Genomic DNA, 27,323 nt, shown 5'->3' with positions numbered 1-27,323 from the left:
GCTGATGACACATTTAATTTCTGTGTCACTCTTTGGATGTGTATTTTGCACATTCATTATCACCGTGTCAGTCTAAACTTCGCTGTTGGTGGCAACAGACACACTCTGAATTTGGAAAAGATAAATTGACTTCTCATAACGTAATCAGTGTTTAAATGTTGTCATGTTGATAAGTACAATCATTCGTTCGAAGTTCGTTGATTTAGGAAAAACAGTATACGCACCAGGTTTCGTTTTTTTCCCTTAAGAATTATAAGAACGCAATGACGCCATAATGAATATTACTTTTGTCCGCCCACTATACCAAATCGCGTATCGCACCTTTGAATTATGATTGGTACCCGTAGCAGACGACATCAACAAAAGGAACGATGAGACTCGTAACTAAAGTAGAAAATGAAATTTTTTTTCAATTCTAGAAGATGAAATCATTTTCTCCTCTTACGTCCCATGTACTTTCAAGTTAGAAGTATAACCAATACATTATTGAATAAACTCCACATATCTCGCTGCCTCATGTATTGTCTACTTCAAATGAGAAAGATTCACGTGTCTAGCTGAATCGTTCACGCGCTGTTTAGAATAACCAACTTCTATACGTATGAATTGCGACAGAAGCAGTTATAATGAAGGGATTACACTACCTGGTAGTTAGGAAAACATATAATGAAGAGGTTACACTACCTGGTAGTTAGGAAAACATATAATGAAGAGGTTACACTACCTGGTAGTTAGGAAAACATACGCACGACCAGTTCATTCTACATACATACATACATACATACATACATACATACATACATACATACATACATACATAGAATCGCTGCCATCGATAACATCCACTATGTGATCATGGTTCAACATGCAGACGAGAACGAATGCAATTGTAAATGTTGCGACTTCTACAACCTCCAGTTATAAATAGCATCTATACGACTGGTATAATACGGGTCATCGAGTTAGGAATGACGTTTTAACAGGACGAAAGAAAAGGTGTATCACAATTTACAGATAAAAATGTAGCATTTGTTGTGTGCAATCCACAGAACTAGTAGTTCTTATTTCAATGTCATTGAAAAATAATCAAAACCAATTGATGAGAATTATCTTCCTAGTCATCTTCGTTGTCATCGCATCACTAAAACATATAATACCACCACTAGCATAGCAATGCCACAGGAGTCTGACGTTTTATCAATAAAGTACGGCGAAATCTCTGACAATATGAAATCCCCTTATCGGTAATATAAATAAACACAAGGAGTGCAAGCATGACCAGAACCCTAGCAAAATCATCTTGACGGAAGTAGCACATTCTACTAGTTTCTACCCTGCAGTAAATATGTGTTAGGGTCTAATAATTGTACCGAACACGGCGCAGAATCTGTGTTATCTTTGAATATTAGGGAAATTTATTACGGTTGATGACGTCATCAACCGTTATTTCTACTATCAAAACTTTGACTACATATTTCTGTTCTGGAAACTTAAATAAAATTATAAAATGATACAATCTGAAATACAAAGCAAGATAAACATTTTATTTTGTGAAATTACTTTCATCATGTTATTCAGCATATTTACTGCAGGGTAGAAACTGGTAGAATGTGCTACTTCCGTCTACCCAATTTTGCTAGAAAGGTATTTTGACCGTAGTGGTGAAAATAAAGGTTAATTCGCCGGATTGGATTCAGGACATTTTCATTTAAGAGATATGCGTTGGTAAGTTACTGTCTTTTGAATGTATATGTGTAGTTTTTCAGTCTTCTTGCGATTCTGAAGCGATAAAAGACGCGTGAGAAATAGTCGAATCGAGCGAAGGGTTGTGGTCACGCTTGTACTCCTTGTGTTTATTTATATTACCGATAAGGGGATTTCATATTGTCAGAGATTTCGCCATACTTAATTGATAAAACGTCAGACTCCTGTGGCAATACCAAGACCACTACTATTAATATAATAGTACTGACCACTAACTGCTACTGTTACGGTTGCTACTACTAGTACTACAATGACGATGAAGATCACCACCACCACCACTGCTACAACTAGAAAAACAGTAATAAAATTACCAAGTCCTACTGCTACAATAGCTACGAGTAGCACTACTGCTAATACCACTACCACTACTAATATTAACACAACTTGATCCACTTCATGTCACCAACACAACCATTACTAAGACTACTACATCTACACCCTCACCAATATTACAATTACTACTACTGCCACCACCACAACCATTACCACTACTAGTCAAACAACAAAATTACTATAACTACTGCCGCTACGACTGCTGCTACTGCCACTATTCCCGTCACCAGTACCATTACTAAGAATGCAACTACTTATGTCACCGCTACTAGTACCACTACTACAACAGCACACCAAGCAGCAGAGGGGGCGAATCGGACATTTTGTCCAATCGTTATTTTGCTTAATTATTACTTTCTGCACTCAACGATCTAGTGTCGTCAGCGCCTGGTAAAAAAAAAACGACGTCGTCGTTGGGGGATCGTCCAAACGTCATTTGGTTTAATTAACACCTTCTGCGCGTCGATCCCCAGCGTCGTCAGCGTCCGGTAAGCACGTCGACGACCGCGTCGATGTCATCGCCCCCTCTGCTGCTTACAATGAAAATCTTTATGATCTTACAAACAGAGTGATCACTAACTCCTCCTCTTGCAGATCAATTAGGTTATTTGACTGATCGGTAAGTCTGAAATTAATTCTCGTTAAAAACCGATCATGGCATCGCATATAGACCGGATTAATCGGACTCTCAATGATCAAAAATCCCGGAGGGGCTGTTGGTGAAAACGAATAAAGGATATACCCCTGTTGAGCTTGATTTGATTGCTTGGTATCCACCTGATAACTCCCTTCGATAACATCACACACTAGATTGATCGCTATCACTGATGCGATATTTACGTTGTATGGAGCAATATGCCTACCACCATCTCCGTTATCGTGTCTGAGGATAGTTGATGGGGGGGTGTCCGCGGCTGGATTCTCAGGCCATCCTAGTATGGTTCTTATTGAACTGTTATAAATATCAACCATATACCCCGGTGTGCTTATTTCAATCGTCGACGATAACGTCGGTTCATGAACCGTAATAGCGATTTTTGATTCCTTTCCTGTGATCGATTTTATCCTGCGTTGAAATTCTTTATTGATTTGCTCTATTTGGTATGACCCAGTTGGTATTGTAACCTCCTCCCAGTCTGGGGTCCCATCGGGTTTATTTGTCCGTGCAAAAACCAGCGAGTTATTAGGTTGTTGTCCGTTAAATGCGTCCGCTCGAATATTAGGCCAACTGTGATATACTCGCAATTTTGCCAGCGCTATTTCCTTCACTGGAACCGGTGATGGGAAGTTCACACTGAATTCGGGTTTCGTTGACGTTATTGATATCATATTTGTTTGTACCGGAGTGGTGTTCTCCGCGATCCGCTGAAGTAATTGAAACCCTTCGGGGTTCAGCGACATTATTATTATTCGTTGTTTTTAGTGTCTAATTTTAACAACCAGGTGGTTTCGGCTTCCAGTTGAAAATCCTCGATTTTTGACATCGCGGAGCTATATAACTGGACCATCGTGGAGAATTCAACATCGGATACGAACAAATTATCAATCGATAACGAGATCAACCCGGATAATTTCGAGTATGCGTCGGATACTATTTGATGTTTTACTGTATACTCGTTGAGTTTTTTCTGAAAACACGATGATATCTTCCTAGTGATTGCGTTGGCAACTCCAGCAACTGTTGTCATTGCGGAGACAGCGATTGGAACAGCGATCGGGGTTATCGTGGTCACCGTGGATAAAATAACACCGGCGCCAGCTACTATACCCGACACCGAGTACACGACCGCGTCGATGGCGGTTATTTTACGACGGTATTTTTTTATTTTTGCACGGTATTGTTCGGAAAGCGTTTTCAAGTTCGCGGAAAATTCTTTTGCGGTATCGAATCGATATTGATGTGACGTCGGTGATACCTCTGATTCAATTTCCTTGGTGGTCATTTTTATTTTAAAAGAGCTAGTGTTTTTAATTACTTAGATTCGCTACAAATTCCACATACCATGTAATGTTTGCCCTGGTTAAATTTCCATCAACGGCATAAATTGTAAACGGTTCAGTTGCGTCCTTGTCTATAATTGTTGATATTGTATTGTTAAACCCGGATGAACTCGACGATAATATATTAAACTGCATCATTGAAACCAGTGTCAGTCGATAAATGCCCTTAACAGTTGCGGTGATATTTACTGTATTCTGTGTAAGAGTCCAATCGAATGATCCATGCCGAATTGTGTATACTGTGTTGATGATGTTCTCATGAGGGGTTTTTATTTTTTCGAGTTGCTCTGCCATTCTCGGTAGTCTGTCTTTAATCGCTTCAACATCAGTTATAACTATTCCTACTCCCCGCCAACTCGCGTCTATATTATTCTTGTTCGCTGCAACATTAGTTTTGATTATTTCTATTTCCCGTGTATTCTCGGTCATACTTTTTTTGTTCGCTGCAACATCAAGTTTGATTGTTTCTATTTCATATGTATGCACGTCCATACCTTTTTTATTCGCTGCAACATCAGTTTTAATTAATCCTATTCCCCGCCAATACGCGTCTACATTTTTTTTGTTCGCTTCGACATCAGTTTTGATTGTTCCTATTTCCTGTGTATGCGCGTCCACACCCTTTTTGTTCGCTTCAATATCAGTTTTGATTGTTCCTATTTCCTGTGTATGCGCGTCCATATTATTTATGATCGTTGTAACATCAGTTTTGATTGTTTCTATTTTCCGTCCATGCGAGTCTACATTATTTATGATCGTTGCAACATTAGCGCCGATTATTTCTATTTCCCGTTCATGCGCGTCTACACTCCTTTTGTTTGTTGCAACATCAGTTTTGATTGTTTTTATTTCCTGTCCATACGCAGTGATATCATTTATAGTTATTGTAATCTCATCCGGCTTGGTATTTTTTTTACCAAAGAATTTATCAAAGTTGTCATCGATCCTGTTAACATTTTTTCGCAACGGGGGTAAATTGGCCGACATCTCCATAAGATCCGAAATAGCATTTTTTATTATTACAAGATTTGGTTCGTCTGCCGTCGGGGGTCCCCGAAAAAAACTATTGACAATGTCTCGCATTTCGCTGACGTGCGTTATCATCGACCTGAACTGTTCTCCATGAAAGTTAAATTCACCACGTAAACCCTTTAACGAATTTGACATGGTTATATAATTGTCGCCAAGTGTACTTATTTTTCCATTTATTGTCAAGATGGATTCACCCGGTTTGAGTCGTCCGTCGCCGGTATACAACGCGATAGTGTCCTCGGCGGCATCACGCTGTCGTATTAAAACGTCATTCAGCGACACATTACTGGATTTCAATTTACCCTGGCGGTCTTGAAATACAACTATTTCATCTGGGTCAACACTGGTTAAGTTCAACGTATCAGCGATTTCATCCTCAATTAGTTTTTTTATGTCATCGGTGGCGGGCGTTTCCGTGGGCTTTTTCAGCGCCGAAACCGGTCGTCCCCAGATATCAATCATCGTTATTGTAAAATAAACCAGCGTTTCTAATTAACCCGCCGGGCCTCTACGACCCCACTAGTATATTCGTTTACAACCATATGAGGTGGTTTTCGCGATGATGAAATCGCCGCAAGTACGTTCAATACCTCGCGGCCACATATCGGTGGGTCGCTTAATCGCTGTGTTGGCAGCGTGGAATAAAAAACCCGGGCCGAACACGCCCGGGCTGAACACGCCCGGATATACCGCATGAACTCTTTCGGCGGGGCTAACCCGTATGAATCAAAATAGACGATCGCACGCGGATCAATCGCGTATGCAACCCAATGAGTTCCCGCTCCGGAGGACCCATCGAGGTTAATTATGCCGGTTTCAATATTCCTTGGTGCCGCCGGTAATTGATCCCTCATAAAAACACCTCTGAAGTTTTTTATCGCTAGCGCGTTTGCGGCGTCTATTAAATCAAAATTAGACATGGGAGTTAATAAACGGTTCCCGGTAGTCTTAGACCCTTTCCCGAGTACCATGAATACGGGGTTCCCGGTAGTCTTAGACCCTTTCCGGCCACGGGTCGTTTTTTTTTGTAGCCTTTCCCGGTTGCCTTCTTCAATGCCATCCCCGCCGCGGTACCAACGGCTCCTAACGCCGCCGCCTTAGCCACTGCTGGTGCGGCCGCGGCAATCAACGCTGGAATCGCAGCTAACAGCGGAAATATCCCACCGGTCTTTTCCATGTTTTTAATCGCTGCGGCCGAAAAATCTATTTGAACACCCTTTTTATTCTTCATCGCATCATTGAAATGTTTTATTTGACGCGCCGTCAACGATATCTTATGATTACCACCCGCCATCTGCGACGGCTTCAGCGTTATTGTGGTTCCGCATTGTTTAGCCGACTTTGATCGTAATTTCTTGACTTGACCATCAGTCAACTCTACACTGACGACACTATACGACATTTATTGTAAACGCGTTTTGTGCTTTCAATTACATGTTTTCCACTGGCGCATCAACGATTCTCATTCGTCCACCAACACCTTCTAGCAGCATTGATTTATCGCTGAGAATGACAGCAACCGCTCTATAATCGACACCACCCGGGGCTATACGAGCTCTGAAGTGTATATCAACGACGGATTGTCTCGTTAAATCAAGATGTTCCAGCGAAAAATAATAAATCGGATACAGGTTTTTAAAATCAAGTTGTGATATTTGCAAACCAGTGTCGACGTTTTGATCACGACCCATATACGACAGCAATCGATGGTACACACGTGCGATATGGTTGTTGTCGTAATTAAGCTGTATATCCTCGGATGGTTCCTGTTGTCCGTTTATTCTCAGCGAAACATCCCTGACTCCTAATTGATCAAATATCATATGGCTGCGTTCTTGACTGCCCAATCGTTCCCTATTCTGTAGCGCTATGAATATATGACGCGGGGCTGAAACACCCTGTTTTGATGCTAGGTGCCATGTAAACGTATCGGCGACGTTATCCTCTTTAGCATCAGTTGTTACCGCTAGCCAACTCAACAGCGATTTCCCTCCCTGTTCCATAAATGCTAACAATCGTGCTTCCGTGGTAACTGATGGAGTCAGCACCGGCATCCACAATGCCATTTTAGTTAAAATGACTTTACCGGCAGCGACGCCAGCAGCATGCCATATTGCATTGTTATCATCGCCCCTTCGCGTCAGCGCGATTGTATGCTTAGCCCCATAGACAACTTTTCTGACATTTCTGCAGAATCCAAATATGTGATGGAGTGGAATCGCGCATGAAAACTGTCGGCGTGGTCCTTGCAACATTCCTACTCGTGTTGCGAATCCCATATTGTAATTACCGTTAAGACTTTTTATAATATTGAAATCAGCGCCTGGTTTTGCTCTGCGATCTGGATTGGCTGCTTCAGCCTGATCACCTGCGATATTTTCCTTCGCTAGCACGTTGATATACTGAATATGATCAGCGTTATTAGTGGTGTCCTTTGCGAACATTATAGATGGGCCCGCCGATCTTGTATAATCATCCGAGTATCTCGCCAACCCAATTATCGTCGTTGCAACATCAACCTCGCGTTCTATTGATTCAATTTCTCGCCCGTCAATAAGATATCTGGCACTCTCAAATAACGCCATGATACCGTTGTTGACGAAACCAACTCGAATACGATGGTCATCTGCGTACGGTGCATTATCGGCAGCATTTGTCACGAGTTCTCCCTCAATTTCGATAAACGCTTCACACGGCAAAAAGTATTTACTGGTATCTTGGACTTGAAGTTCAATTCGCGATCGTAGGTCAGGTTGCGCTGCATAATAAGAATAATATTGATAATCGCGGACAGAATCATCCCTGTGCACTGGGGCGTCCATATCAAACGCGGGATCAGCGGTACGCGCAAACATTTTATTATTTATCATGTTGATGTTTTCAATTGCGATTTTTTCGTCGTAAATTCTTTGAATTTAAACCACTCCCCGCTATCGCGTTCATGAGTGCGTTGGTTGCCGCATCGGCGGATTGCGAAGTCGCCAACGACGGAGTCGTCGCCAACGACTGAGTCGTCGCCAACGACTCTAATTTTTCTTCCACGGCGTTATTTATTACTTTACTGACATTTGCAGGCATCACTGTCGTTGATGGCATTACCGGTGGTTTCTGTTTTTTTCTCTTGGATTTTACCAACGACATTAGTTTGTCTCGTGCGGCAGAAAACGCCCTTCCGGCAACATCTCCAATGGCACTAATACCCTTATCACGAATAACATCAATAGCCTTCATTCCTAATTGTTTGGCTAACGGCGCTACTTTTGGAGCCATTCTTGTAAATAACCCCGCAATGGTGCTACCGAGACCATCTCCATAGTACGCGCGGTAAATAGGCAATCGCGAGTTTACCACGTAGACGAGTACTGGTTTATCATGGTTGTAGTGTATGATCATCCTTATTAAAAACACCAGTTTTCCAATTAATCATCCACGAGTTCGTCTATGAGCGTTCGATATGCATTAATGTCTATGATACCGCCTGCAAATAACCGCTTGCAAATATCAGCAGCCTCATTGATTATTTCCGTAGAGTTATTTCCGGCTCGTTTTCCTCCAATTAATACCTCTAGCCGTGATATATCACTGAGAACACTATTAGGGCAGGTAACACTAGCGTTTTCAACTAGACCACTACCACTTGGATACCCCTCTCCGCTTGTTTTTTTAGAACCAGCTTTTTTTTGACGTTTTTCTCGGACTTCTTCTTTTTGCTGTTGTAGTATTTCTTGTTGTTGTCGTATATCATAATCATCAATTCCTTTTTTAAATTCTTTATATCCCAATTCTTTTGTATCCAAGCGATCAATCTCTTTATTCGTTTTATACAACCAATTAACCCAGTCATCTCGTTTTATATTACTGTTTTTATACTCGTCTTTTAAAAAGTTTTTTCTTGAATAATAGCTTTGAGCGGCAAAATTACCAAAAACCCTATACTCGTCGGATTTCAGTAATTGAGGTCGTTTTATTTGTGCTATAGCCCCTTCAGTGAGTTTATCTATAAAGGGGACTCCTTTTTGAGTGGAAATTTTTTGAAGTTCACCAACATCACCCTGTTCAGAATCATCAATATCAGCTAATCGTTCATACTCTCGTTGGGTTTTTATATCACTGGAAAGTTGTTTTATCCGTTGCTGTGTTTGTTCTGTCTCTGCTGCTATCTTTTCAAGTACAGGAAGAAGAGGCGCCTCTTTCCGTTCGCCCTCCTTAGGAATATCCCCGTATATTGCTCGTTCTGTTGCAGCTGTAACATCCTTAGTCGCTTTAGTTACCGGGGCAAATAACTGTTCGCTTCCAACAGTAAAATCGGTTTGCATTTGTTGTCGCGTTTGAAGTTTCTCTCTCACTCTGTCTCGTAACGGTATAAACTTTTTAAGCGCTGCTAGCCGCTCTCTGGCTAGCCGAGTAGTAAGTGATTCACCTACCATTATTGTAAATTGATCCGCAATTTTCTAATTTTCCGCCGAGTGTACCATCGGGAGCTCCACGGAGTTTTCGTCTATAATCCTTCTAATGTTTTTGATCTTACTAGAAATCTCCCGGCGTCGTTCATAAACACGTCCGAGTTTTTTTCGTATTATTTCAACGGCAGTAAATAGTCCAATGAATGCATTTGCGTCATTGTGGTACAAGTTTTCATTAATCGTATGTTGTAATCGTTTTATAAAAAAGTACTCGCGGGCCAGGGTAAAACGCCCCCGTTTCGACTGTTCGTTAATAATCTCATAATCGGATAATATTTTTTCACTGTCGAGACCATCAGATAATTCAATTCCTTGATTTTTTAATTTTGAAATCTCAGTTAATATATTATTGATGTCTTCGATATTCATTATTCTTATAAAACATCTTGTTTTTAAATAAAAAAAAATGAAAACCCCGTGTATCAATTCCGAGGTGTTCATACTTTGTTTTCTTCCGGAACGGACAATTTATTGTCAGCGCCGGTGGCCTTGTCAGCGCCATAGGCGCCGGTGACTTCGTCACTCGCTGATATTTACATATGAAAATCGAATTCTGTGTCCGGTCCTTTTTGAGATCGCTGTTTGATATACTCGTTCTGCAACAAATCGTACTGAGGCCCTACAAATGTCGAAATATTTTCCTGCCGCATGCATGGAGTGAAATGTTTTTTCCTCGTGCGTTGATGTATTAAACGATTTGACACCTCTTGCTTGATTTGAACACTTACCAGTTTGGCCTTTTTTAATATTTTCGCTCTGAGAGATAGCTTGCAGATTACACAGTCTGTTATCTTGACAATTAGAATTAATGTGATCAATAACGAGGCCATCTTTGATCAATCCGTTAAACGCTTCATATACCACCCTGTGAACAAAATACGTCTTCTTTCCAGCACTAAATTGCAAATACCCCCGATTATTCACGGTACCAACCGGCTTCTTCAGTTTGCGGTTTCTAACAATGCCGTCGCGAGATGCCTCGTAACTGACGAGCACAGGATGCGGCTGAAATTCTTGGTCCATTTGTATAATAATACTATTTGTCTAATTTATTATTTGGTTTAATTATAAATCTTTCAACGTAGTCTTGGGGGGTTTTGATGACGAAGTCTGCGGTAGGGTCAATGACGGCGTTTTTAATTCGCTTGTCATAATAGCGTTTTAGTTCCCTGTATCGCTTTCCGCCACAATTAATACATAACTGTGATTTTCCTCTTACACCGACGTGGCAAACCAAGCACGGGAGAGGGCCAAGAGAACCATTACGAACGCTTTGTAAATGGTATCCGCAGAATTCACCTCTACATGATTTATTGCACGGGGTTGTCGACCCAATCATCAACCATTTGCAGTGATTCATTATACTATATTCTTTCATTTAAATACTTGTTTTAATTATATGGATGAGTTTGAGAGATTGGCAGCAATTAAGCCCCGGAAAAATATTAAATTCAATCTCGATAGAGTCCTCAAGGACACACCAAAAGCGTTAATAAACGATAAAACCCTGTTGAATAAAATACGCGATTGTATCAATGAATTCAAGCGTGATGGCGCATCTCACAGTTGGTCAACATTTCGAATTGATGGCATTGTTGATGCTACCATGAACGACAACCGCGCAGCAACGATAATATCACAACTTGACGGTAAAAGATATTTCTTCAGAGTAAAATTCATTGTCCGGGTGAAATCAGGCGATTGGATCATACGTGATAAATTTGAACCGGTTCTCAGCGACAAGAAAACAGTCATTGTCAGCCGCGACTCCAAGCCGGGGTTGTTAACCGGAATTGACAGACCATACTATGAACGAGCGTATCCTGAAACAGCAGTTGTTTATGGAATATACCCGTTAAATAAGAAACCTGATATCGGAAAACTGAAACCGATGAAACAGTCAACGGGGATAAATTGTGTAGCAGAACGAGTAATAGAGCATTTTACAAATGCGTGTCGAGGAAACAAATTGACTGATTTACGACGTAGCAAAATCAACCAGTGGGAACTAACCGTAAAAGAGCGTGGAGCGACCATCAGCGACATAGCGAGATTAGAAACGTCGTTGAGATTTCCAATAACCGTTACAACGATAACCGGTGAAGTATTATACGAATCGAAGTATAAATCGAAGGGAGCCCCAATCAAAATTATTGATCATAACGAACACGCATGGACGCCTGCGATCACAATATTTCCACGGGATAGAACAGTAAAGTATATACCCGAAGAATTCCTGGGAGAACAATTCTCCAAGGACGGTTTTCTCGCGGAGAGGAAACTATTTGATGCTATTGCCTACTTGTGTAAAAACGACCCTGTATCAGTGTGGTTACTTCGCAGCGCTGAAAACGATGCGGATACCTTTGATCAGTTTGTAAGACCAAACGGCGAATTATATCGTACTGAAGCATTTCACAACAGGATGAAAAAAACCGCCATGGAATTTGAAGAGCATGATGAACAACTGCTAACAAATTGTTTTACGATTCCATCGGTTGTAGCTCATGTTGCAGCAAGGAAAAATGCGTGGAGACCAACGCGCAAGGAATTTTTACCAGATGTACAATCCAGTTGTTTGGAATACTATCACGGTGGACTATGGAACACTGAATACAACCGCGACGCTATGATCTCGGTTGATATGGTTGCCTGTTATCCAGCGAGTTTTCTCGGGTATGGATCCGCCGCTGAGTATTTCAAACGATTTGGACACCCCAGACATGAAATGACTCGTGTTGCTATTAATGGACCACTGCCTGATTTTGATTTAACCGGATTCGCTCGCATAGTATCATTTGAATTCGCGGCAGGACTCCATCGCTGTTGCTATATTTGGATCGGTAGACACATAGCTGAAAAGAAGTGGTTGCCAATAGCGCTGCTACGGTATATGATTGATTGTAGCATGCTAGTTTCGTTGATTGTCAGTGACGCGATTGTATCATACCGGGCGCAGACTGAAGTCTGGTTACCAGAACCAGAGCGTCTAGATAGCATAATTGATGAATCCAGAAAACACATTGATGCCGACGAGGAATATATCATCGAATGGTCCAGGAGGATATTTAACCAACGAAACCGCGAGGCAAAAGATCTCGGTAGAAGAATAATTGGTAAGTTCACACAAGGTGGAAAAAACCACGACTACAAACGATATTGCTCACGGCTGATTATAGATGACGCAGAATATGATTTCGTAATCAAGGACGCAGTGGCGAAAAATAGATACGTGAACTGCAAAACAGCTTTCTTGTCCAATGGAACAAAGTTGGGTACAGTTGTTTCCTACAGCGATGGAGACAGCCCAGCATACCCGCATTTGAGGGCGTCTATGCTGGGTTACGCCGCTATCAATTTATTCTCGATGATAAATAGATTCCCCGACACCGCGGTTAGAGTAGCCGTTGATTCATTTTATATAGACGCGAAGTATAAGAAAAACGTAGCCGAGTTTACTAGTCCGGACGAGAGTTGGGGTACATGGAGAATTAAAAATGAAATACGACGCGATTATTCCCCGTCAGCAAATGTCATCGTTGAGAACAATTACCTACGCGGTAATAATTTATCAGAATGGTCTAATGCACCATCGTGTTCTGATCCAATTTGTAGACACAAAACAGTTTATTTAAGCGGCTGTGGCGGGTCAGGAAAGACGACTCGGGCAATTGAATTATTTCGAACGCGGGCAAGTATAATCGTGCTTACACCGACCCATAGACTAACGCGAGAGATAAAACAACGAAATGTTGACGCCGTTACTTATCACAGCTTTTTTCGATACAGCGGCGGTGAGTGGACTCCTGATCGAATGGGTGAAAAATTTATTCCCGACATTATCATCTGGGATGAGATATGTACTGTTTCGTTAGATACTTTACAAATGTTTCTTGAGTGGTTGCTGCGCGCGAATACAGCAGTAATCATGTGTGGGGACCATGGCCAACCACCACCATTTGTCGGCGAGGGTCCACATGATTGGTTAAAGGGTTTTGTGGACTATTATGAAGAAACCGATACTGATTACCGAGCACTTGATGAACAACTGCGCGAGGTTAAAAAACTAATCAGATTACAGCCGGATAGAATTCAATGTGAAATAATCCGCGACGTGATTCCGGAAACGCCGTTAAATGAATTCTGGGAAACATGGAGACCAAACGATTTAATTGTAGCGAGCAGAAAGATAGTCAGAGACACACTTCAGCGGAGGTTGTTTGCGTTGCATAAGGAAAAGTTTCCAACGCGTCCAGTGCCGTTATGTTATAGACCCGCGGACACACGGCGGCAGAACATTGAAGTTGAAATTCCAGCCCCGACAGCGTCGGGGACAAAAAAACAAATTCTCGTGCTGAATGATATCGTGCTCGTTGATATCGGTGTCGTCGAGGACGCGCTACGTGCTGATAAATCCCCGTGGACGCTAGGATACGCAACAACAATACATTCCTCGCAGGGACTAACCATCACGGACACAATTGTTTGGATAGTTGATAATCGCATCGAATGGTCGAATCTAGTCTATCTTGCAGTGTCCAGAGTACGAAGGATAAATCAGCTTCGAAGAATTGTTATTGACGGAGCCGGTGACGAAGCCGGCGACAAAGTCACCATCGATGCAAGCGTCATTGATAGAAAACTCTCGGGTTACCGCCAACAGGATAAAAAAAAAACAGCGGCGTTTTGATATTGATGCCGAATTAATAATCTCGCTACGACAACAACAGAATAATCACTGCGTGAGTTGCAATTGTATAATGAGTTGGCGTTATTCGGATAAAGACACTCGCCAATTTACCGTGGATAGGATCGATAACAGTCTCGGTCATGTCAAAAACAATGTGAGGTTGACCTGTCTTGAGTGCAATAGACGCAACGGCGCTAGTTAAGACCACGTGGGGGCAATTGAGTATCGTTAGGTATCACTTGTAGTTGCTCGCGTGTAAATCCGCGCTGAGGAGCAGTTGAATCCAGTCTATAGATCGGTGGTCTACCAGTTGATCGTGTTATCGTTGATATGTTATGTGTGGTAACACTCCAAATAGGATCAGTAGCTCTTTTTTTACCGCCTTCAAGCTCTCCTGGTTCATATAGATATCTCACGGTGACATCGCCAAGAATCGACTTGGAAACGCTATTTATTTTTGATTTTCCGGGTATATACTCGTATTTAATCGCGTCGCTGGGCTTCATGTTGATTGCTCGGGTAATCTCGTTATTTAACGCTGCAATTACACCTGGCAACCTTTTGACCCATTCTCGAGATCGTTTTTCTTGGATGAATTCCTTCGCGTATTGATATCCAAATAACCGTTCAGCGAGAGTCCGATTGAATCGTTCAACAATTGCCTGATCACGATGTAGCGCAGTATGACCTCGTCGTATCGCGACGCTATGATGTTTCAGCGTTGATAAAACAGCGCCGCGAAATTCACTACCGGGATCAACTTGTAATAGATTTGGCCAGCGCAGAGGGCCTCTTCGATAAATTCTTTCAAACGCAGCGGCTACTTCAGTTGCTGACTTTGTTTTTAACGGCTCCGCTTGTTTGTATCGACTCGCAACATCAACTACGGTTAGCGCGTATTTGTAACCGTTGTCATGCGGCAAAAATAGTATATCAGCCTGATGAACTTCATTGGGTACGCTGACATCAAAGCGCGAGAAGTTGATTTGTTTAGGCGGTGGTAGATAAATTTGCCATATAGCCTGTTTGGATAACCAATTAACCGCAGTGGCCTTTGTTACCTTTGCAGCGCTTGCGAGTTTACCAATTGCGGCCTTCCCCTTCCAGTATCCTCTCGGAGAATAATAGATGGATTCCATGTTGTTATTATAAACGCTAGCGTTTTCAATTACCAGCGCGAGAAGCTCCGCTTCCAATCATTAATTTACCTTTCATAGCCGATTTTACCAACCATGAAGCCAATTTTTCTTTGACGGATTTATCAGGAATAGCATTTAACGCGTGAATTAATTTTACGTCCGCGATATGACGCTGTTGCAGATCGCTACTTTTGTAAGCAACATCATGAGCATGACACGCCTTATCGATAGCGTTTATTGGATACTCACCGGGTTTGGGCTGATTTTGATCATCGAGTCTAATATCTAATCGTGTTCCGGGGCCACAGTAGTTATATCCTGGGAGGTGTTTTTCTCCTGGATACTTTGCCCACGGTGTTCCGGGGAGTTTTGCCAATTTGGCTGCGATGTCACCTCCTCGCTTTTTTTTAAAACATCTCCGGGTCTAATAGAAATAAATCTAAATTTCTTTGTACCGCATTGTACACACTTGCCAGTAAGGGCCGATCTGTTATTTCTTGTCGTAGCGGTTGTCATATCATTTGTGCCAGTACGTACTCTACACTTCACACAATATAGATCCATAATTTATGTATAGAGATATGAATATAATTGATTTTTCGGCGACTAAAACAAGAGAACCAGTTAAGCATGTTGCAGCGTTACCAAACTCGATCCGAATGATTATCATCGGACCATCTGGATCCGGCAAGACGCAATTGTTACTCAATTTAATAATGAGATGGATGAAGTGGGATAAGTTGTATTTGGTTGCTCCTAGCGTAGATGATCAACGATGCTACGAGGTGTTGAAAGATTTCAACGAGAATGCTTCAGCGATCGCTAAAAAAAATGTTATTGAGTTTATTACGGATATCAATGATGCACCGGGTATTGATGATATTGATGGCGACGTTAACAATCTAGTCGTGTACGATGATGTTATGTTAGACAATCAAAAAAACCCAGCTAGGATATTTTCCAGAGGCAGGCATAAAAACACTGACGTGATATATGTCACTCAACGATACACTCAGATTCCAAAAGTAATTAGAGACAACTGTAATATTCTTGCTGTGTTCAACGGCGTTGATACACACACGCTACGAAATATTTGGCAGACATGGTGCGGCGGTGACATGGACTTTAATGTTTTTCGAAACTTTTTTAGTCATGCTCAGTCGACCCCACATGGATTCGTAACGATAAATTTACATGATCCTCGGACACGATATCGTATCGGACTTGACCAAATATTCGGTTAGTTGTAAATAATTTTCATTGTAAATAACCACTTAGCAGCAGAGGGGGCGATGACATCGACGCGGTCGTCGATGTGCTTACCGGACGCTGACGACGCTGGGGATCGGCGCGCAGAAGGTGTTAATTAAACCAAATGACGACGCGACGATCCCCCAACGACGTCGTCGTTTTTTTTTTACCAGGCGCTGACGACACTAGATCGTTGAGTGCAGAAAGTAATAATTAAGCCAAATAACGATTGGACAAAATGTCCGATTCGCCCCCTCTGCTGCTCACCACTACTACAACAGCACTAGTATTACTACTACTAATACCAGTACTAATAACGCTCCTGTTACCACTCCTACTACTACGACCACCACCATTACAAAGACTTATAGTTCTGCCGCCATCACCAACAATGTTACTACTACTCCCACCACTATCACCATTACTACTACTCGCAACTAAACAGTTAGACTGTTACAGCTACTACTGCTGCAAATATCATTACTTTTAATACTAAGATATTACTACTGTCTACAACCACCACCTCCAAAACTGCCACTAGCTCCACCACGACCACGACCAGTGCTACGACTACTATTACTAAACTCCTCAAATATCTGGGTTTTATTCCTCAAATTTCAGATCTCTTGCTGCATGTGGGTAAATCAAGAATACTTCGATTTTTGCGGACATGTACAATCTGTGCCAATTGGAAAGTCATACATTCCAATCTGTGCCAATTGGAAAGTCATACATTCCAATCTGTGCCAGTCTGGCAATCTGTGTCAGTTGGAATGTCATACATTCCAATCTGTGCTAACTGGAAAGTCATACATTCCAATCTGTGCCAATCGGAAAGTCATACATTCCCCTTTAAGGTACTACCTTAAGAGATTTTTTTTCAGTCAAACACTATAGGTACATTTGTTTACATTTTGGTGAAAAAAACGTATGTTTCACGTAAGATGGATTAAACTAATGTAATCTAATGTAACAAAGGCAAGATATAGGAAAATATTCCTCACAAACAGTACAGCTTCTTTGACATATAAATTTGTACCGCAAAAATATTTCAGTACTTTCTTTAAATCTTTATCTTCTTCGTCTTCTTCTTCTCGTCATTATTATTATTATTATTATTATTATTATTATTATTATTGTTGTTGTTGTTGTTGTTATTATTAATTTATTTACTTTTTATTTATTTATTTATTTATTATTTAGACCGTGGTGTGCACAGACCTTGAGCGCTGCCATGACATCCATCATTTGCAACAAAAAAAAGAATCAACAAAATTTATATATTTTCGAGCTTAGTCTGTTATTGTTGACTTTGGTCACCACGTCACGTCATGATCTACTTTGCATAAGTTTATATTTGCCATCTATCTTAAATTTAAACTTCAAGATATAATGTTACACAAAAATTAATTTCGAGAATAAAAGAAAACTGGGAATACAAAACAGTATCAAACGTCATAAGTCATTTTTCTCCGTCGTGCGAATATTAACCTTTTGTAATAAACAAGTGCTCTCGACAATATATCTGCATTTGATACAAAATGGACTGTGTAACATTCAAGTTTCGATTACTAATTACACTAGTACATTAATCATAGGTCTTGTGCGCTAGGTTTGGGTTACTATTCGAGTAAGCAGGTGAAGTATGAACAGTAGGAAGCAGTTTTAAAATTATGAATAGTTGAATATCGCAAGGGTTGAAATTGGCTTTCTCAAACAAAAAAAACGTATATTTGAACGTATACGGTAAACTACTATTGGCTAAGTGCCTAACCAATCATAACCGACCGTCGGATTTTTAAGCCAGCGCTACACACAATCTGTCAACAGTGTGAAACATGGCTATATCGTTACTTGAGGCTATTCGTAACGGCGACGAAAGGCAAGCAAAATCGATATTACAACAGAGGACGTGTACATTAGATTCTGTAAACAATCAAGGACCACAAAATGACGGTACACCACTGTTCTGGGCTTGCTGTCAAGGTTTTATAGAAATTGTGCAGTTGCTTATTTTACATGGAGCAGATATTAATAAGTGCACATCATGGGGTATGTCACCTCTGCACGCATGCGCTGACAATAACCAGATTGAAATTGCAAAGTAAGTACATCAAATTCTCGTTATTTTATTACAATTTTGTAATTCTGCTTGTTTTCAAAGATAATTAATTGTGCAAATATTGAAATATATGCTGCGTTCAGTGCTTACAATGAAAGGCGAACAAGTGTTAATATTGCATGCAAAATCTGGCGTTATTTAAATTTAAATCCAGTTATTTGGATAATGACATAAAAAGTAAATTTAGTATTTATTTCATTCGAAATAGAGTATAGAGATTTGAAAATCAATATAAACTGACATATCTCGACGAAATAAGAAACCGTCAATCTATGTTGATATGTACCTAAATCAACTGGAATCCCATTTACTGTTTTCAGAATGTCACAAAACTAATTTGCAGAGTAAATTGGAAATGGTCTAAATATAAATGACATTTTTTAAAGCTTATATGGCAGCTAATAAGAACTTCTGTGCAATAGTCTGTGAAAGTTAATCTGCCCCCCCCCCCACACACACACACACACACAAAAGAAAATAGAAGAGAAAAATAAAATATAGGAGTACAGAATAGAAACTGTTTCTGACAAACTTTCAAAAGTCAGTAATGAAAGAAATATGTCTTTTGTTCACTCAGTTTTATTCCAGTATGTTGAAGGCTGCATTACGTACAACAACTTTAAAAAAAAAATTAAATTAGAAAAAGAACATGCAAACCAATGCTTGGATTTTGTGTTAAATAGTACAAAGAGCAACATTCTAAATTATAGCGTTAAATGGGAGTGTCGTCACAAGACTAATCCACATGATTCACTGTTTGATAAGGAAACGTATAGCACGCAGATTGCCAGTTTGGCATGGGAATAATGGTTCACCACAAACGTTTACATCGGAAATGGCAGCAAGTCCGTTTCGCATAAATAATAAGGACGCAAAAATCATCTACAGACTGTTTTTAACACAAAGAAAAGAATAAAATTTTAGCAAAGCAGGCAATTTACAAATGAAAGATTTTCTTCTTGATCTGTTAAATAAACTCTGTTATGTAGCATTTAATTAAGAACTTCACATTTGAAATGGATTATATTGGTATAATTCCGAGATTGCGCATGTCCGTGCTACTGCGGAAACAATATATACTTATAAAGATTTCCTCATCAAGTGAGATAAATTGACTGATAATGAACAACCGGATTGAGGTTAGCATGGAATATATGCTACGTTTCAATCAATGTTCCGTATTATGGCTATATTTTCTGTTCCATCTACTCAGTAGGGTACCATTCTAAATCCATAACTAAGGTTGTTCTTTGAATGATTGCTCTAGAATTGTAACAGTGTGTTTCTGCAACTAGATGGTGGACTTGCATTCTCTCTCTCTCTCTCTCTCTCTCTCTCTGCAAAACTGCGGCTGGGAGCTCGTACTCTTTTTCAGGTTTCAGTTAATGTGAGAAGAAAATTAAAGGTAACGAAAGAAAAAATGCAAAATCAATTGCGATGTAGACAGTGTCAAGCATTCAGTTCAAGCCTCAACGTAATCGTGTCTGATTTTGTATATGAAAAGAAAAAGAAAAGGCCAGATAATTAAGGAGGTGGCTTCTCGGGGAAATTTTTAAAATCCTGAAACCGTGTTCAATAATGTTGTCCGCCACTTATTTTAACCACACCCACATGCACCAACGACACGATTATCTGTTTTTACACATAAATAATTTCATCTCGGAACCGATTAGCATAATGAATGACAAATGTTAGTTTTTCTTATGTTGGTTACACAGAAAACCTCTCTTAACACGTTACTGGCTATATCATGCCGAGAAAATGGGAGTTTAGTATGTTTCTCACGGACACGCCAAGACGACTGACCCCCTCCTGGGATGTTATCGAAGGGAAATGTTATAGACCACGTTTAGCTAAACGTACATTTCCGCAAAGCAACAAATTGAATTATGTGATCGCGTATATTCTCTCCTTCCACATCCTAGTCACCATCCAACTGCACCCTTGCCCAGGCTCGGTTTGACTAGCCGTGAGGACCGCTCCAGTGGCCTAGTGGTTAGAGCGTCCGCCTCGGATGCGGGAGGTCGTGGTTCGATGCTTGGCCGAGTCATACCAAATGCTTATACAAATAGTACTAACAGCCGCCTCACTTGGCGCTCAGCATTAAGAGGCTATTGTTAGGACTGGTAGACCTGGTGTCAGGATAATGTGACTGGGTGAGACATCATGCCACATGTCTGCGGCATGATGCCTCGGTGCTAGACATCACTATAAACTGCCACACTGCGGAAATCGTAGCGATATGACTAAAAAAAATTGTTAAAGTTACGTTAAAATCCGAATCACACACACACGCACACCGTGCGTAAACGTATGTGACTTTGTCGTCATGCATTACAGTAGGTAGAAAATGTCCCCCAAAAAGGGCATGGGCACAACAGATAATGTGGGGGGGGGGGGATTTAAAATAATAATAATAATAATAATAATAATAATAAAATTAACTCCAGCAACAGCAGTAACCATAATAAGAGCAACAACAATCAAAACAACAACCCAAATATCGATTTTTTTTTTTAAGTCAAGGAAGGTTTAACATTGTTGTGATTATACTGATTGTATTTTTTTTACTACATAGATGTGTCAAACATAAATAAATCAATATTCATAAATATCTATTACACGGTTTTTAAAAATCAATATCCAGATATATATATATATATATATATATATATATATATATATATATATATATATATATATATATATATATATATATATCGGATATTACCATTCCTTCCATGGGATATTTTATAAGCATTGAGTATTGAGGAAGATAACACCAGTCTTCTTTATGAACATTACTAGTTTTCATTATAAACTCAAATATGAGTAATGAAGTCGAAGTTCACACCCTAATTGTACCTAATTTTTTCTGATATATGTGGCATGATATTTGTGACGAATGTGTCCTCGTCTTTAACCTCTACATAATCTCAATATTTGAAGAGATGTAAGTTTCGTCCCGTTACGTTGATCAGCCGACTGGTCTTAGTGGTCAAGGCGTTAAACTTGTTTTCCAAAGGATGAGGTTTCGATTCCCACCGTCGATTACAGCTTGTGTCATTGGAAAGGCACTACTCTACATGCCTTGGCACGATATAATCTTCAAAGTGTTGCTCTGTCGTGAAGCAAAAAATAAAAACCTTCATATTTTACTCGCTGGCTATGTATGTATATAAATATGAACACACACACATACACACACACACACACATACATACATACATACATACATACATACATACATACATACATACATATTTATTTGTTTATTCTGATTAATTCCTAGTCTTCGTTTTATTCTTCTTTACCTTTATGATTTCTGGTTTCTTCATTAATTGTTGTTTCTTATTTGTGTTAATTAATTTTCTCGTTTACTTTATGCGCAAATATATTACGAGTCATTATTCACTAGACATACATTAAAACTGACTTGGGGGGAAAATTTGCAGACGTTTAGTTTATCACACATAATTTCACCATTTCATGTGTATATGTTGTTATGGTGTTTGTTTCGGGATCTGAATCAATCGTTTAAATAAGGAACTTTATCAAAAGAGTGATTTTGATTCAACGAAAACACGCACACAGAATAAAAATATGTGATCTATTTTAGTGATCTTATACAGCATGGGGATACGTTGCTATTGAACTAACCCCCTCTCTCTCTCTCTCTCTCACACACACACACACACACACACACACACACACACACACACATACTGTGGTCTTTCCATGTATGATGATTATCAATAGTACTGATCGGAAAGGATTTAATTAAGACATATACATTTATGTAGTCTTAGCTAGTACACCTGAACTTGGATAGCTTTCTCAGCAAATTCATTGAGTAAACATTAAACCGTAACTCTATTCGTACGAATAATCAGCCAATGATATTGGTGTTATACAGTGTAATGTTTCAAATACAACTCTTGCCAATAGAATTCCGTCATACCCATTGTAAGTTTCTATGTCATTGCGTGGCGTTCGTGAGTAATCGGTGCATATCAGTGAGCTGGTATATATATGTAAGCATTCCGAATAACTAGGTCAACACAACACAGTCACACGGTTTTACGTCACAGTTGTTTATGTGTGTGTGTAGTTTCTTTAGTGCTGTGAAGAGATAATACCGTCAGCAGGGGATCTACGCAATCAAAAAGCAGTAAACATGGGCATATTTGGGAAAGAACATGTTGTGAGGAAAGAGAATCGAAAACAGATAGAAAACAAATTAGCTTACTTGTTGATTATGTACTACTGGCTGAGTGTAAAATGTTAATGATAGAATACATATATACTCAGACACACGCGCACGCACACACACACACACACAGACATACATACATACATACATACATACATACATACATACACGTACGTAGTACATACAGATAATATAATATATTAATGTATTTCTAATTGTAAGTTTCTTGAGAACTTTGAAAAAACGCAGCACATTATCGTGTTTAACATAGTGAGTGAGTGAGTGAGTGAACGAGTGCCAGGATAAGAAAGTGAGTTGGCAAATAAATGAATGAGTTAGTGAGTGAACCAAATCGTCTTTTGGTATAGAAACAGTTGCAATATGCGATCATTTCTCAATATAATTACTTTTTAATTTCATATAACTGGAAAATTCCGTCGCTGTTTGATTTTACAAGGACTCTAGCCAGTTTTTAAAGCTTGTGAGAAAGCTTTCCTTAGTTTCCAGTGGTCATTTGGTTCTAACTGGAGTTTTCCCTGGATTCTTCCTCGACCAGTTATACTGGCCGCCATGTGCAGCCTATCATGCGCTGAAAAATGGTGTTAACCCCAAACAACAATAACAACAACACCTTCTGCAACTGAATTCAATTAACAGATCATAGATTGCACTTATAACACAAAGTTTTCGTCATTTCAGGTTATTGTTGCGGTGTGGTGCTGAAGTCGACCCTATGACAGTTAACGGCGACACACCATGCCACCTAGCGTCCTACAGAGGGCACGATGCAATTGTGCAGGCTTTAGTGGAAAAAGACGCATGCTTGGAAATCCATAACAAAAAAAATCATACACCATCCGACGAAGCATATTGTAATGGGCATTACCAGTTATACAGATACCTCACTGCAGTTCTTCAGCTAGGTGAATACTACTTACTTTGTTTTCGATCAGTTGAAAAATTCATCTAAAGTGGTGATTAAAGAATTATAAATGCTCGACACGAGACATTACATTCTTCCCACAATGCATGAAAACTGACACAAACACAAAACTTGACCGAACTTTCGAACAGATTGACAGATCTACCGTCGGACGAACGGATGGAGAAGGAAAAATCTATATGACCCAATCATATTGGCAGTGGTGCATTCAGACAGTTGTAGGATCAATAGTCATTTTTGATGTCTAACATGTTTATTCATTCCGACAAAATTTTTCGACAGATTATCAAAATCAAATCGGAATTAAGATAGTGTAGTAAAATATATATTATTTTCTATATCCATCAATATAATGATTGATCAAGAATGTGTGAATCGTAAGAGCATACAGATTCAGTATTCTGATAATATCAGTTTCGATAAAAAATACATTCAGAAATGTTTATTAGACTGGTGCAACAATTTACTGTTTATAATTTTTTAGATGACAGGAACACCGTCCCATGTTCCGTGGTACCCTAGTGCAGTGGATCAGTTCCTAAATGGAACATTGTAATGAACTAGCGTCACATATGGAAAATTTCGTGTTCGGTACTTTTGTCACTAATTGTAAACGTTTTTTGTTATGCAAAGAGAGGATAGGGCGAAAATTGTTGTATAAAACGATCCACGCGTTATTTAAGTTACGTGAACGTAATATAGACTAACTCAATTTATGAGATTTCGAATTGAAAACATTTTCAACGCGCATATTACATTTGTTTGCATTAAGTTTTCTCCTTTCGGAAATATAAATTGTTAGCTCATATTCGGTTATGTTTTGCGTATTGTATGTCATGTTTCCGCGGCATTTCAGAGTCTAGGTTACCAGACATCAAAATATTGCTTTATGTTATGTTATGGCGCTAGTCTCCATTGCACCTGGAATAATTGCCATTTTATGTAGGTTTTATTCAAGCCATTTCCTTCTGGATAAGATTCAAAATACCTTTACGGCCGTTGTAAGGAACAGGTTGGTCAGAATGAAATATCTGGCTCAGCGGTGACAACACGTTTATAAATATTGTTGGCCTTAACAAGGTTAAATAATGTTTACAATAATCCATAATGCTTTTTGCAGTAATGAAGCCACAAAGATAAATAAATAAAAAGGCCTGTTTCTACAATGTTAGCAAGAAAGAGATGGGTCAGGAAAACTGGACGAGATACTTCTTTATAGGAATTTAATATTGAACACATATAACTCTTCTAGTGGTTATATGATTAAATGTCGCTCGTAATTACATTCCCCAAAAGTTCTAACCAGTATAACGTATCTCAAGATAACTTAATTTTGGCAACGCATAATTTATACCTCGACAGTTTTCTTCACTGAATCTTTCCTACATTTATTCTTATTTTCTTTCTTGAATGGAAATGCAGTATTTCAGCATCTGGCAGAAATAGTCGTAAAATAGGCAAACTTGATTTATTTTCATTTATTATGAAATTTTGATTCATTTTGAGAGACGTAAAAAATGTTACATATATATTATTTTTTTTACAGTCCATACCTATGGAAAAAAGAATGAATCCAAGAAACAGAAGCAAAATAACAACAAACTCCAGAGGCTGCCGTCAGCAGGCAAGACGGAACCATCATTAGAATGCACAAATTCTTTATCGTCTTTCAAGTCCAATGAAAGTGACTTCAGTAATAATTTTGTTAGCGTGATTCACGTGCCAAGTTCATGCAGCGATTTTAGTGCAGACGACAGTGACTTCTCCTTCACAAATGACCTTTCCATGACCTCTACAGAAAGCACACGCTCATCCACATCTTTAATGTTTGTTAAAAATATACCCTGTTGACAAACAACTTCAAGAAATTTATCCCTACCATCTGTCCAATCTCGTTTTCAATTCAAAAGCGGAAGTAGATTAAAAGTTGAAAGGAAGTCAGAAGGAAATGTGACTGCTAAAATGATCGTATCCTGGTTTTCATTTTGATTGTCAATTTCGATTGGCTGTCATGTGCATTCATCTGTATTACTTCCTGCATATCTTTATAGCGATCGCTTTTTGGACATGTGGTTGTCGCTTGTGGCTCTGCTTTACCTGAGTTTATACGCGTATTCACCTTTACAGGAAAGGAAATGTGTAGACAAGCCTTTTTGTGGAAAGTACGTAGAGTTCTTAATTGATCACAAGTATAGGTTAGATATATGGCTGGAGGCGGTGAACCGAGACGGTGAAACATTGTTTCTGGCTAAATGTCAAGATGTCAGGAGTATTAGAGAAGACAAAACAATAAATGCCATTGTTGATGTTCGCATAATAAAAATGACAAAATTGCACCAAGGAAACTTGGTTATTTATCCTGAATGTGTCCTTACATCTTGTGTTATATATGTCAACCAGGACATGGCGGAAACAATGTTCGTATTTATATTTAAATCTCATTATACAAGTACTGAATAAGCAGTAATAATTATTCTGAGTATCAAATACCGGTAAAATAGCGATCTCGACAAATGCAGTTGGTAATCATAATTGGAATGGGGGCTGGGAATTTCCGGAATTGCTTGCATTTCATGTAGTCATCCATTTGTTCAATAATAGTACCTCATTTGCAAGATATTTGTATTCATTATTTAGATATATGCGGTCCGTATTTATATGATAACTTATTTGCATTTATCGTTAAATTGTTTACTTGTTACTCTACTGTTTTCCACACTTTAGCCAGAGATATTGGTATAAGAAAAAGACACATGTCATTCGAAATCAGTGATATTTGAAGTCTTTCATTTTTATTGTCTTTTATGTTGCAATAAATGTGTTATCTAATGACAAGAAACCTTAAAAATATGCGTCTTTTATTATTTAATTGTCTTTCATTTAAAAAAATACAAATCTTCAGTTTTCCGTTCTGATCTTATACTACGTATATTCGCAGTAAAATAGATGATATAAGAAGGGAAGTTATTGAATTCTAGACATAAGTTACAGTCTGTCTGTCTGATACTTGAACATATATACAGATATGCGTGTATACAATTTACTGTGTGATCCAATTAAATCAACGACACTCATATTGTGGTACGTGTACAACGAAGTGTAGCACATTATTTACCTGGTCAGTAAGTGATCACAGATATATCTTTTATAGAATAATAGGGAAGCTTCGCGATTGTTTTCTGCTTTAAAAATTTTAATACGTTTTACTGAAGTAGTAAATACATGGAAAATTTAGCGAAGTTTATCTTTTTATATACAACTAGCAACTAGTATATAGGACAACACTAAAATAAAAACTTACTCATTGGCGCAGGAAGACCACTTGCTCGGACAATTAATTCATTACTTACCTGATAAGATGTACATTTGGAT

At 39.2% G+C, this 27,323-nt stretch overlaps 1 protein-coding gene across 2 annotated transcripts; it reads left to right on the top strand.

The window, feature by feature from the left end:
- Positions 1–1,608: 1,608 nt before the first annotated feature.
- On the top strand, positions 1,609–26,799 carry LOC149792607 (uncharacterized). Of its 2 annotated transcripts, none has more exons than XM_089971236.1 (3): positions 1,609–1,725; positions 23,708–23,931; positions 25,498–26,799. In XM_089971236.1, the coding sequence occupies exons 1-3, from the start codon at positions 1,718–1,720 to the stop codon at positions 25,800–25,802; spliced, it is 537 nt and encodes a 178-aa protein (XP_089827362.1). In that variant the 5' UTR covers positions 1,609–1,717; the 3' UTR covers positions 25,803–26,799. The 2 variants fall into 2 exon arrangements, with proteins under 2 accessions (XP_089827362.1, XP_089827361.1); XM_089971235.1 differs by lacking the exon at positions 1,609–1,725 and adding an exon at positions 18,479–18,777.
- The last annotated feature ends 524 nt before the right edge of the window (positions 26,800–27,323 follow it).

The sequence above is a fragment of the Sinohyriopsis cumingii genome, chromosome 9 (assembly GCF_028554795.1).
Source record: "Sinohyriopsis cumingii isolate HCF-2022 chromosome 9, ASM2855479v2, whole genome shotgun sequence".
Lineage (NCBI taxonomy): Eukaryota > Metazoa > Mollusca > Bivalvia > Unionida > Unionidae > Sinohyriopsis > Sinohyriopsis cumingii.
The sequence above is the reverse complement of the archived record's forward strand: the minus strand, read 5'-3'. Positions and strand labels throughout refer to the sequence as shown.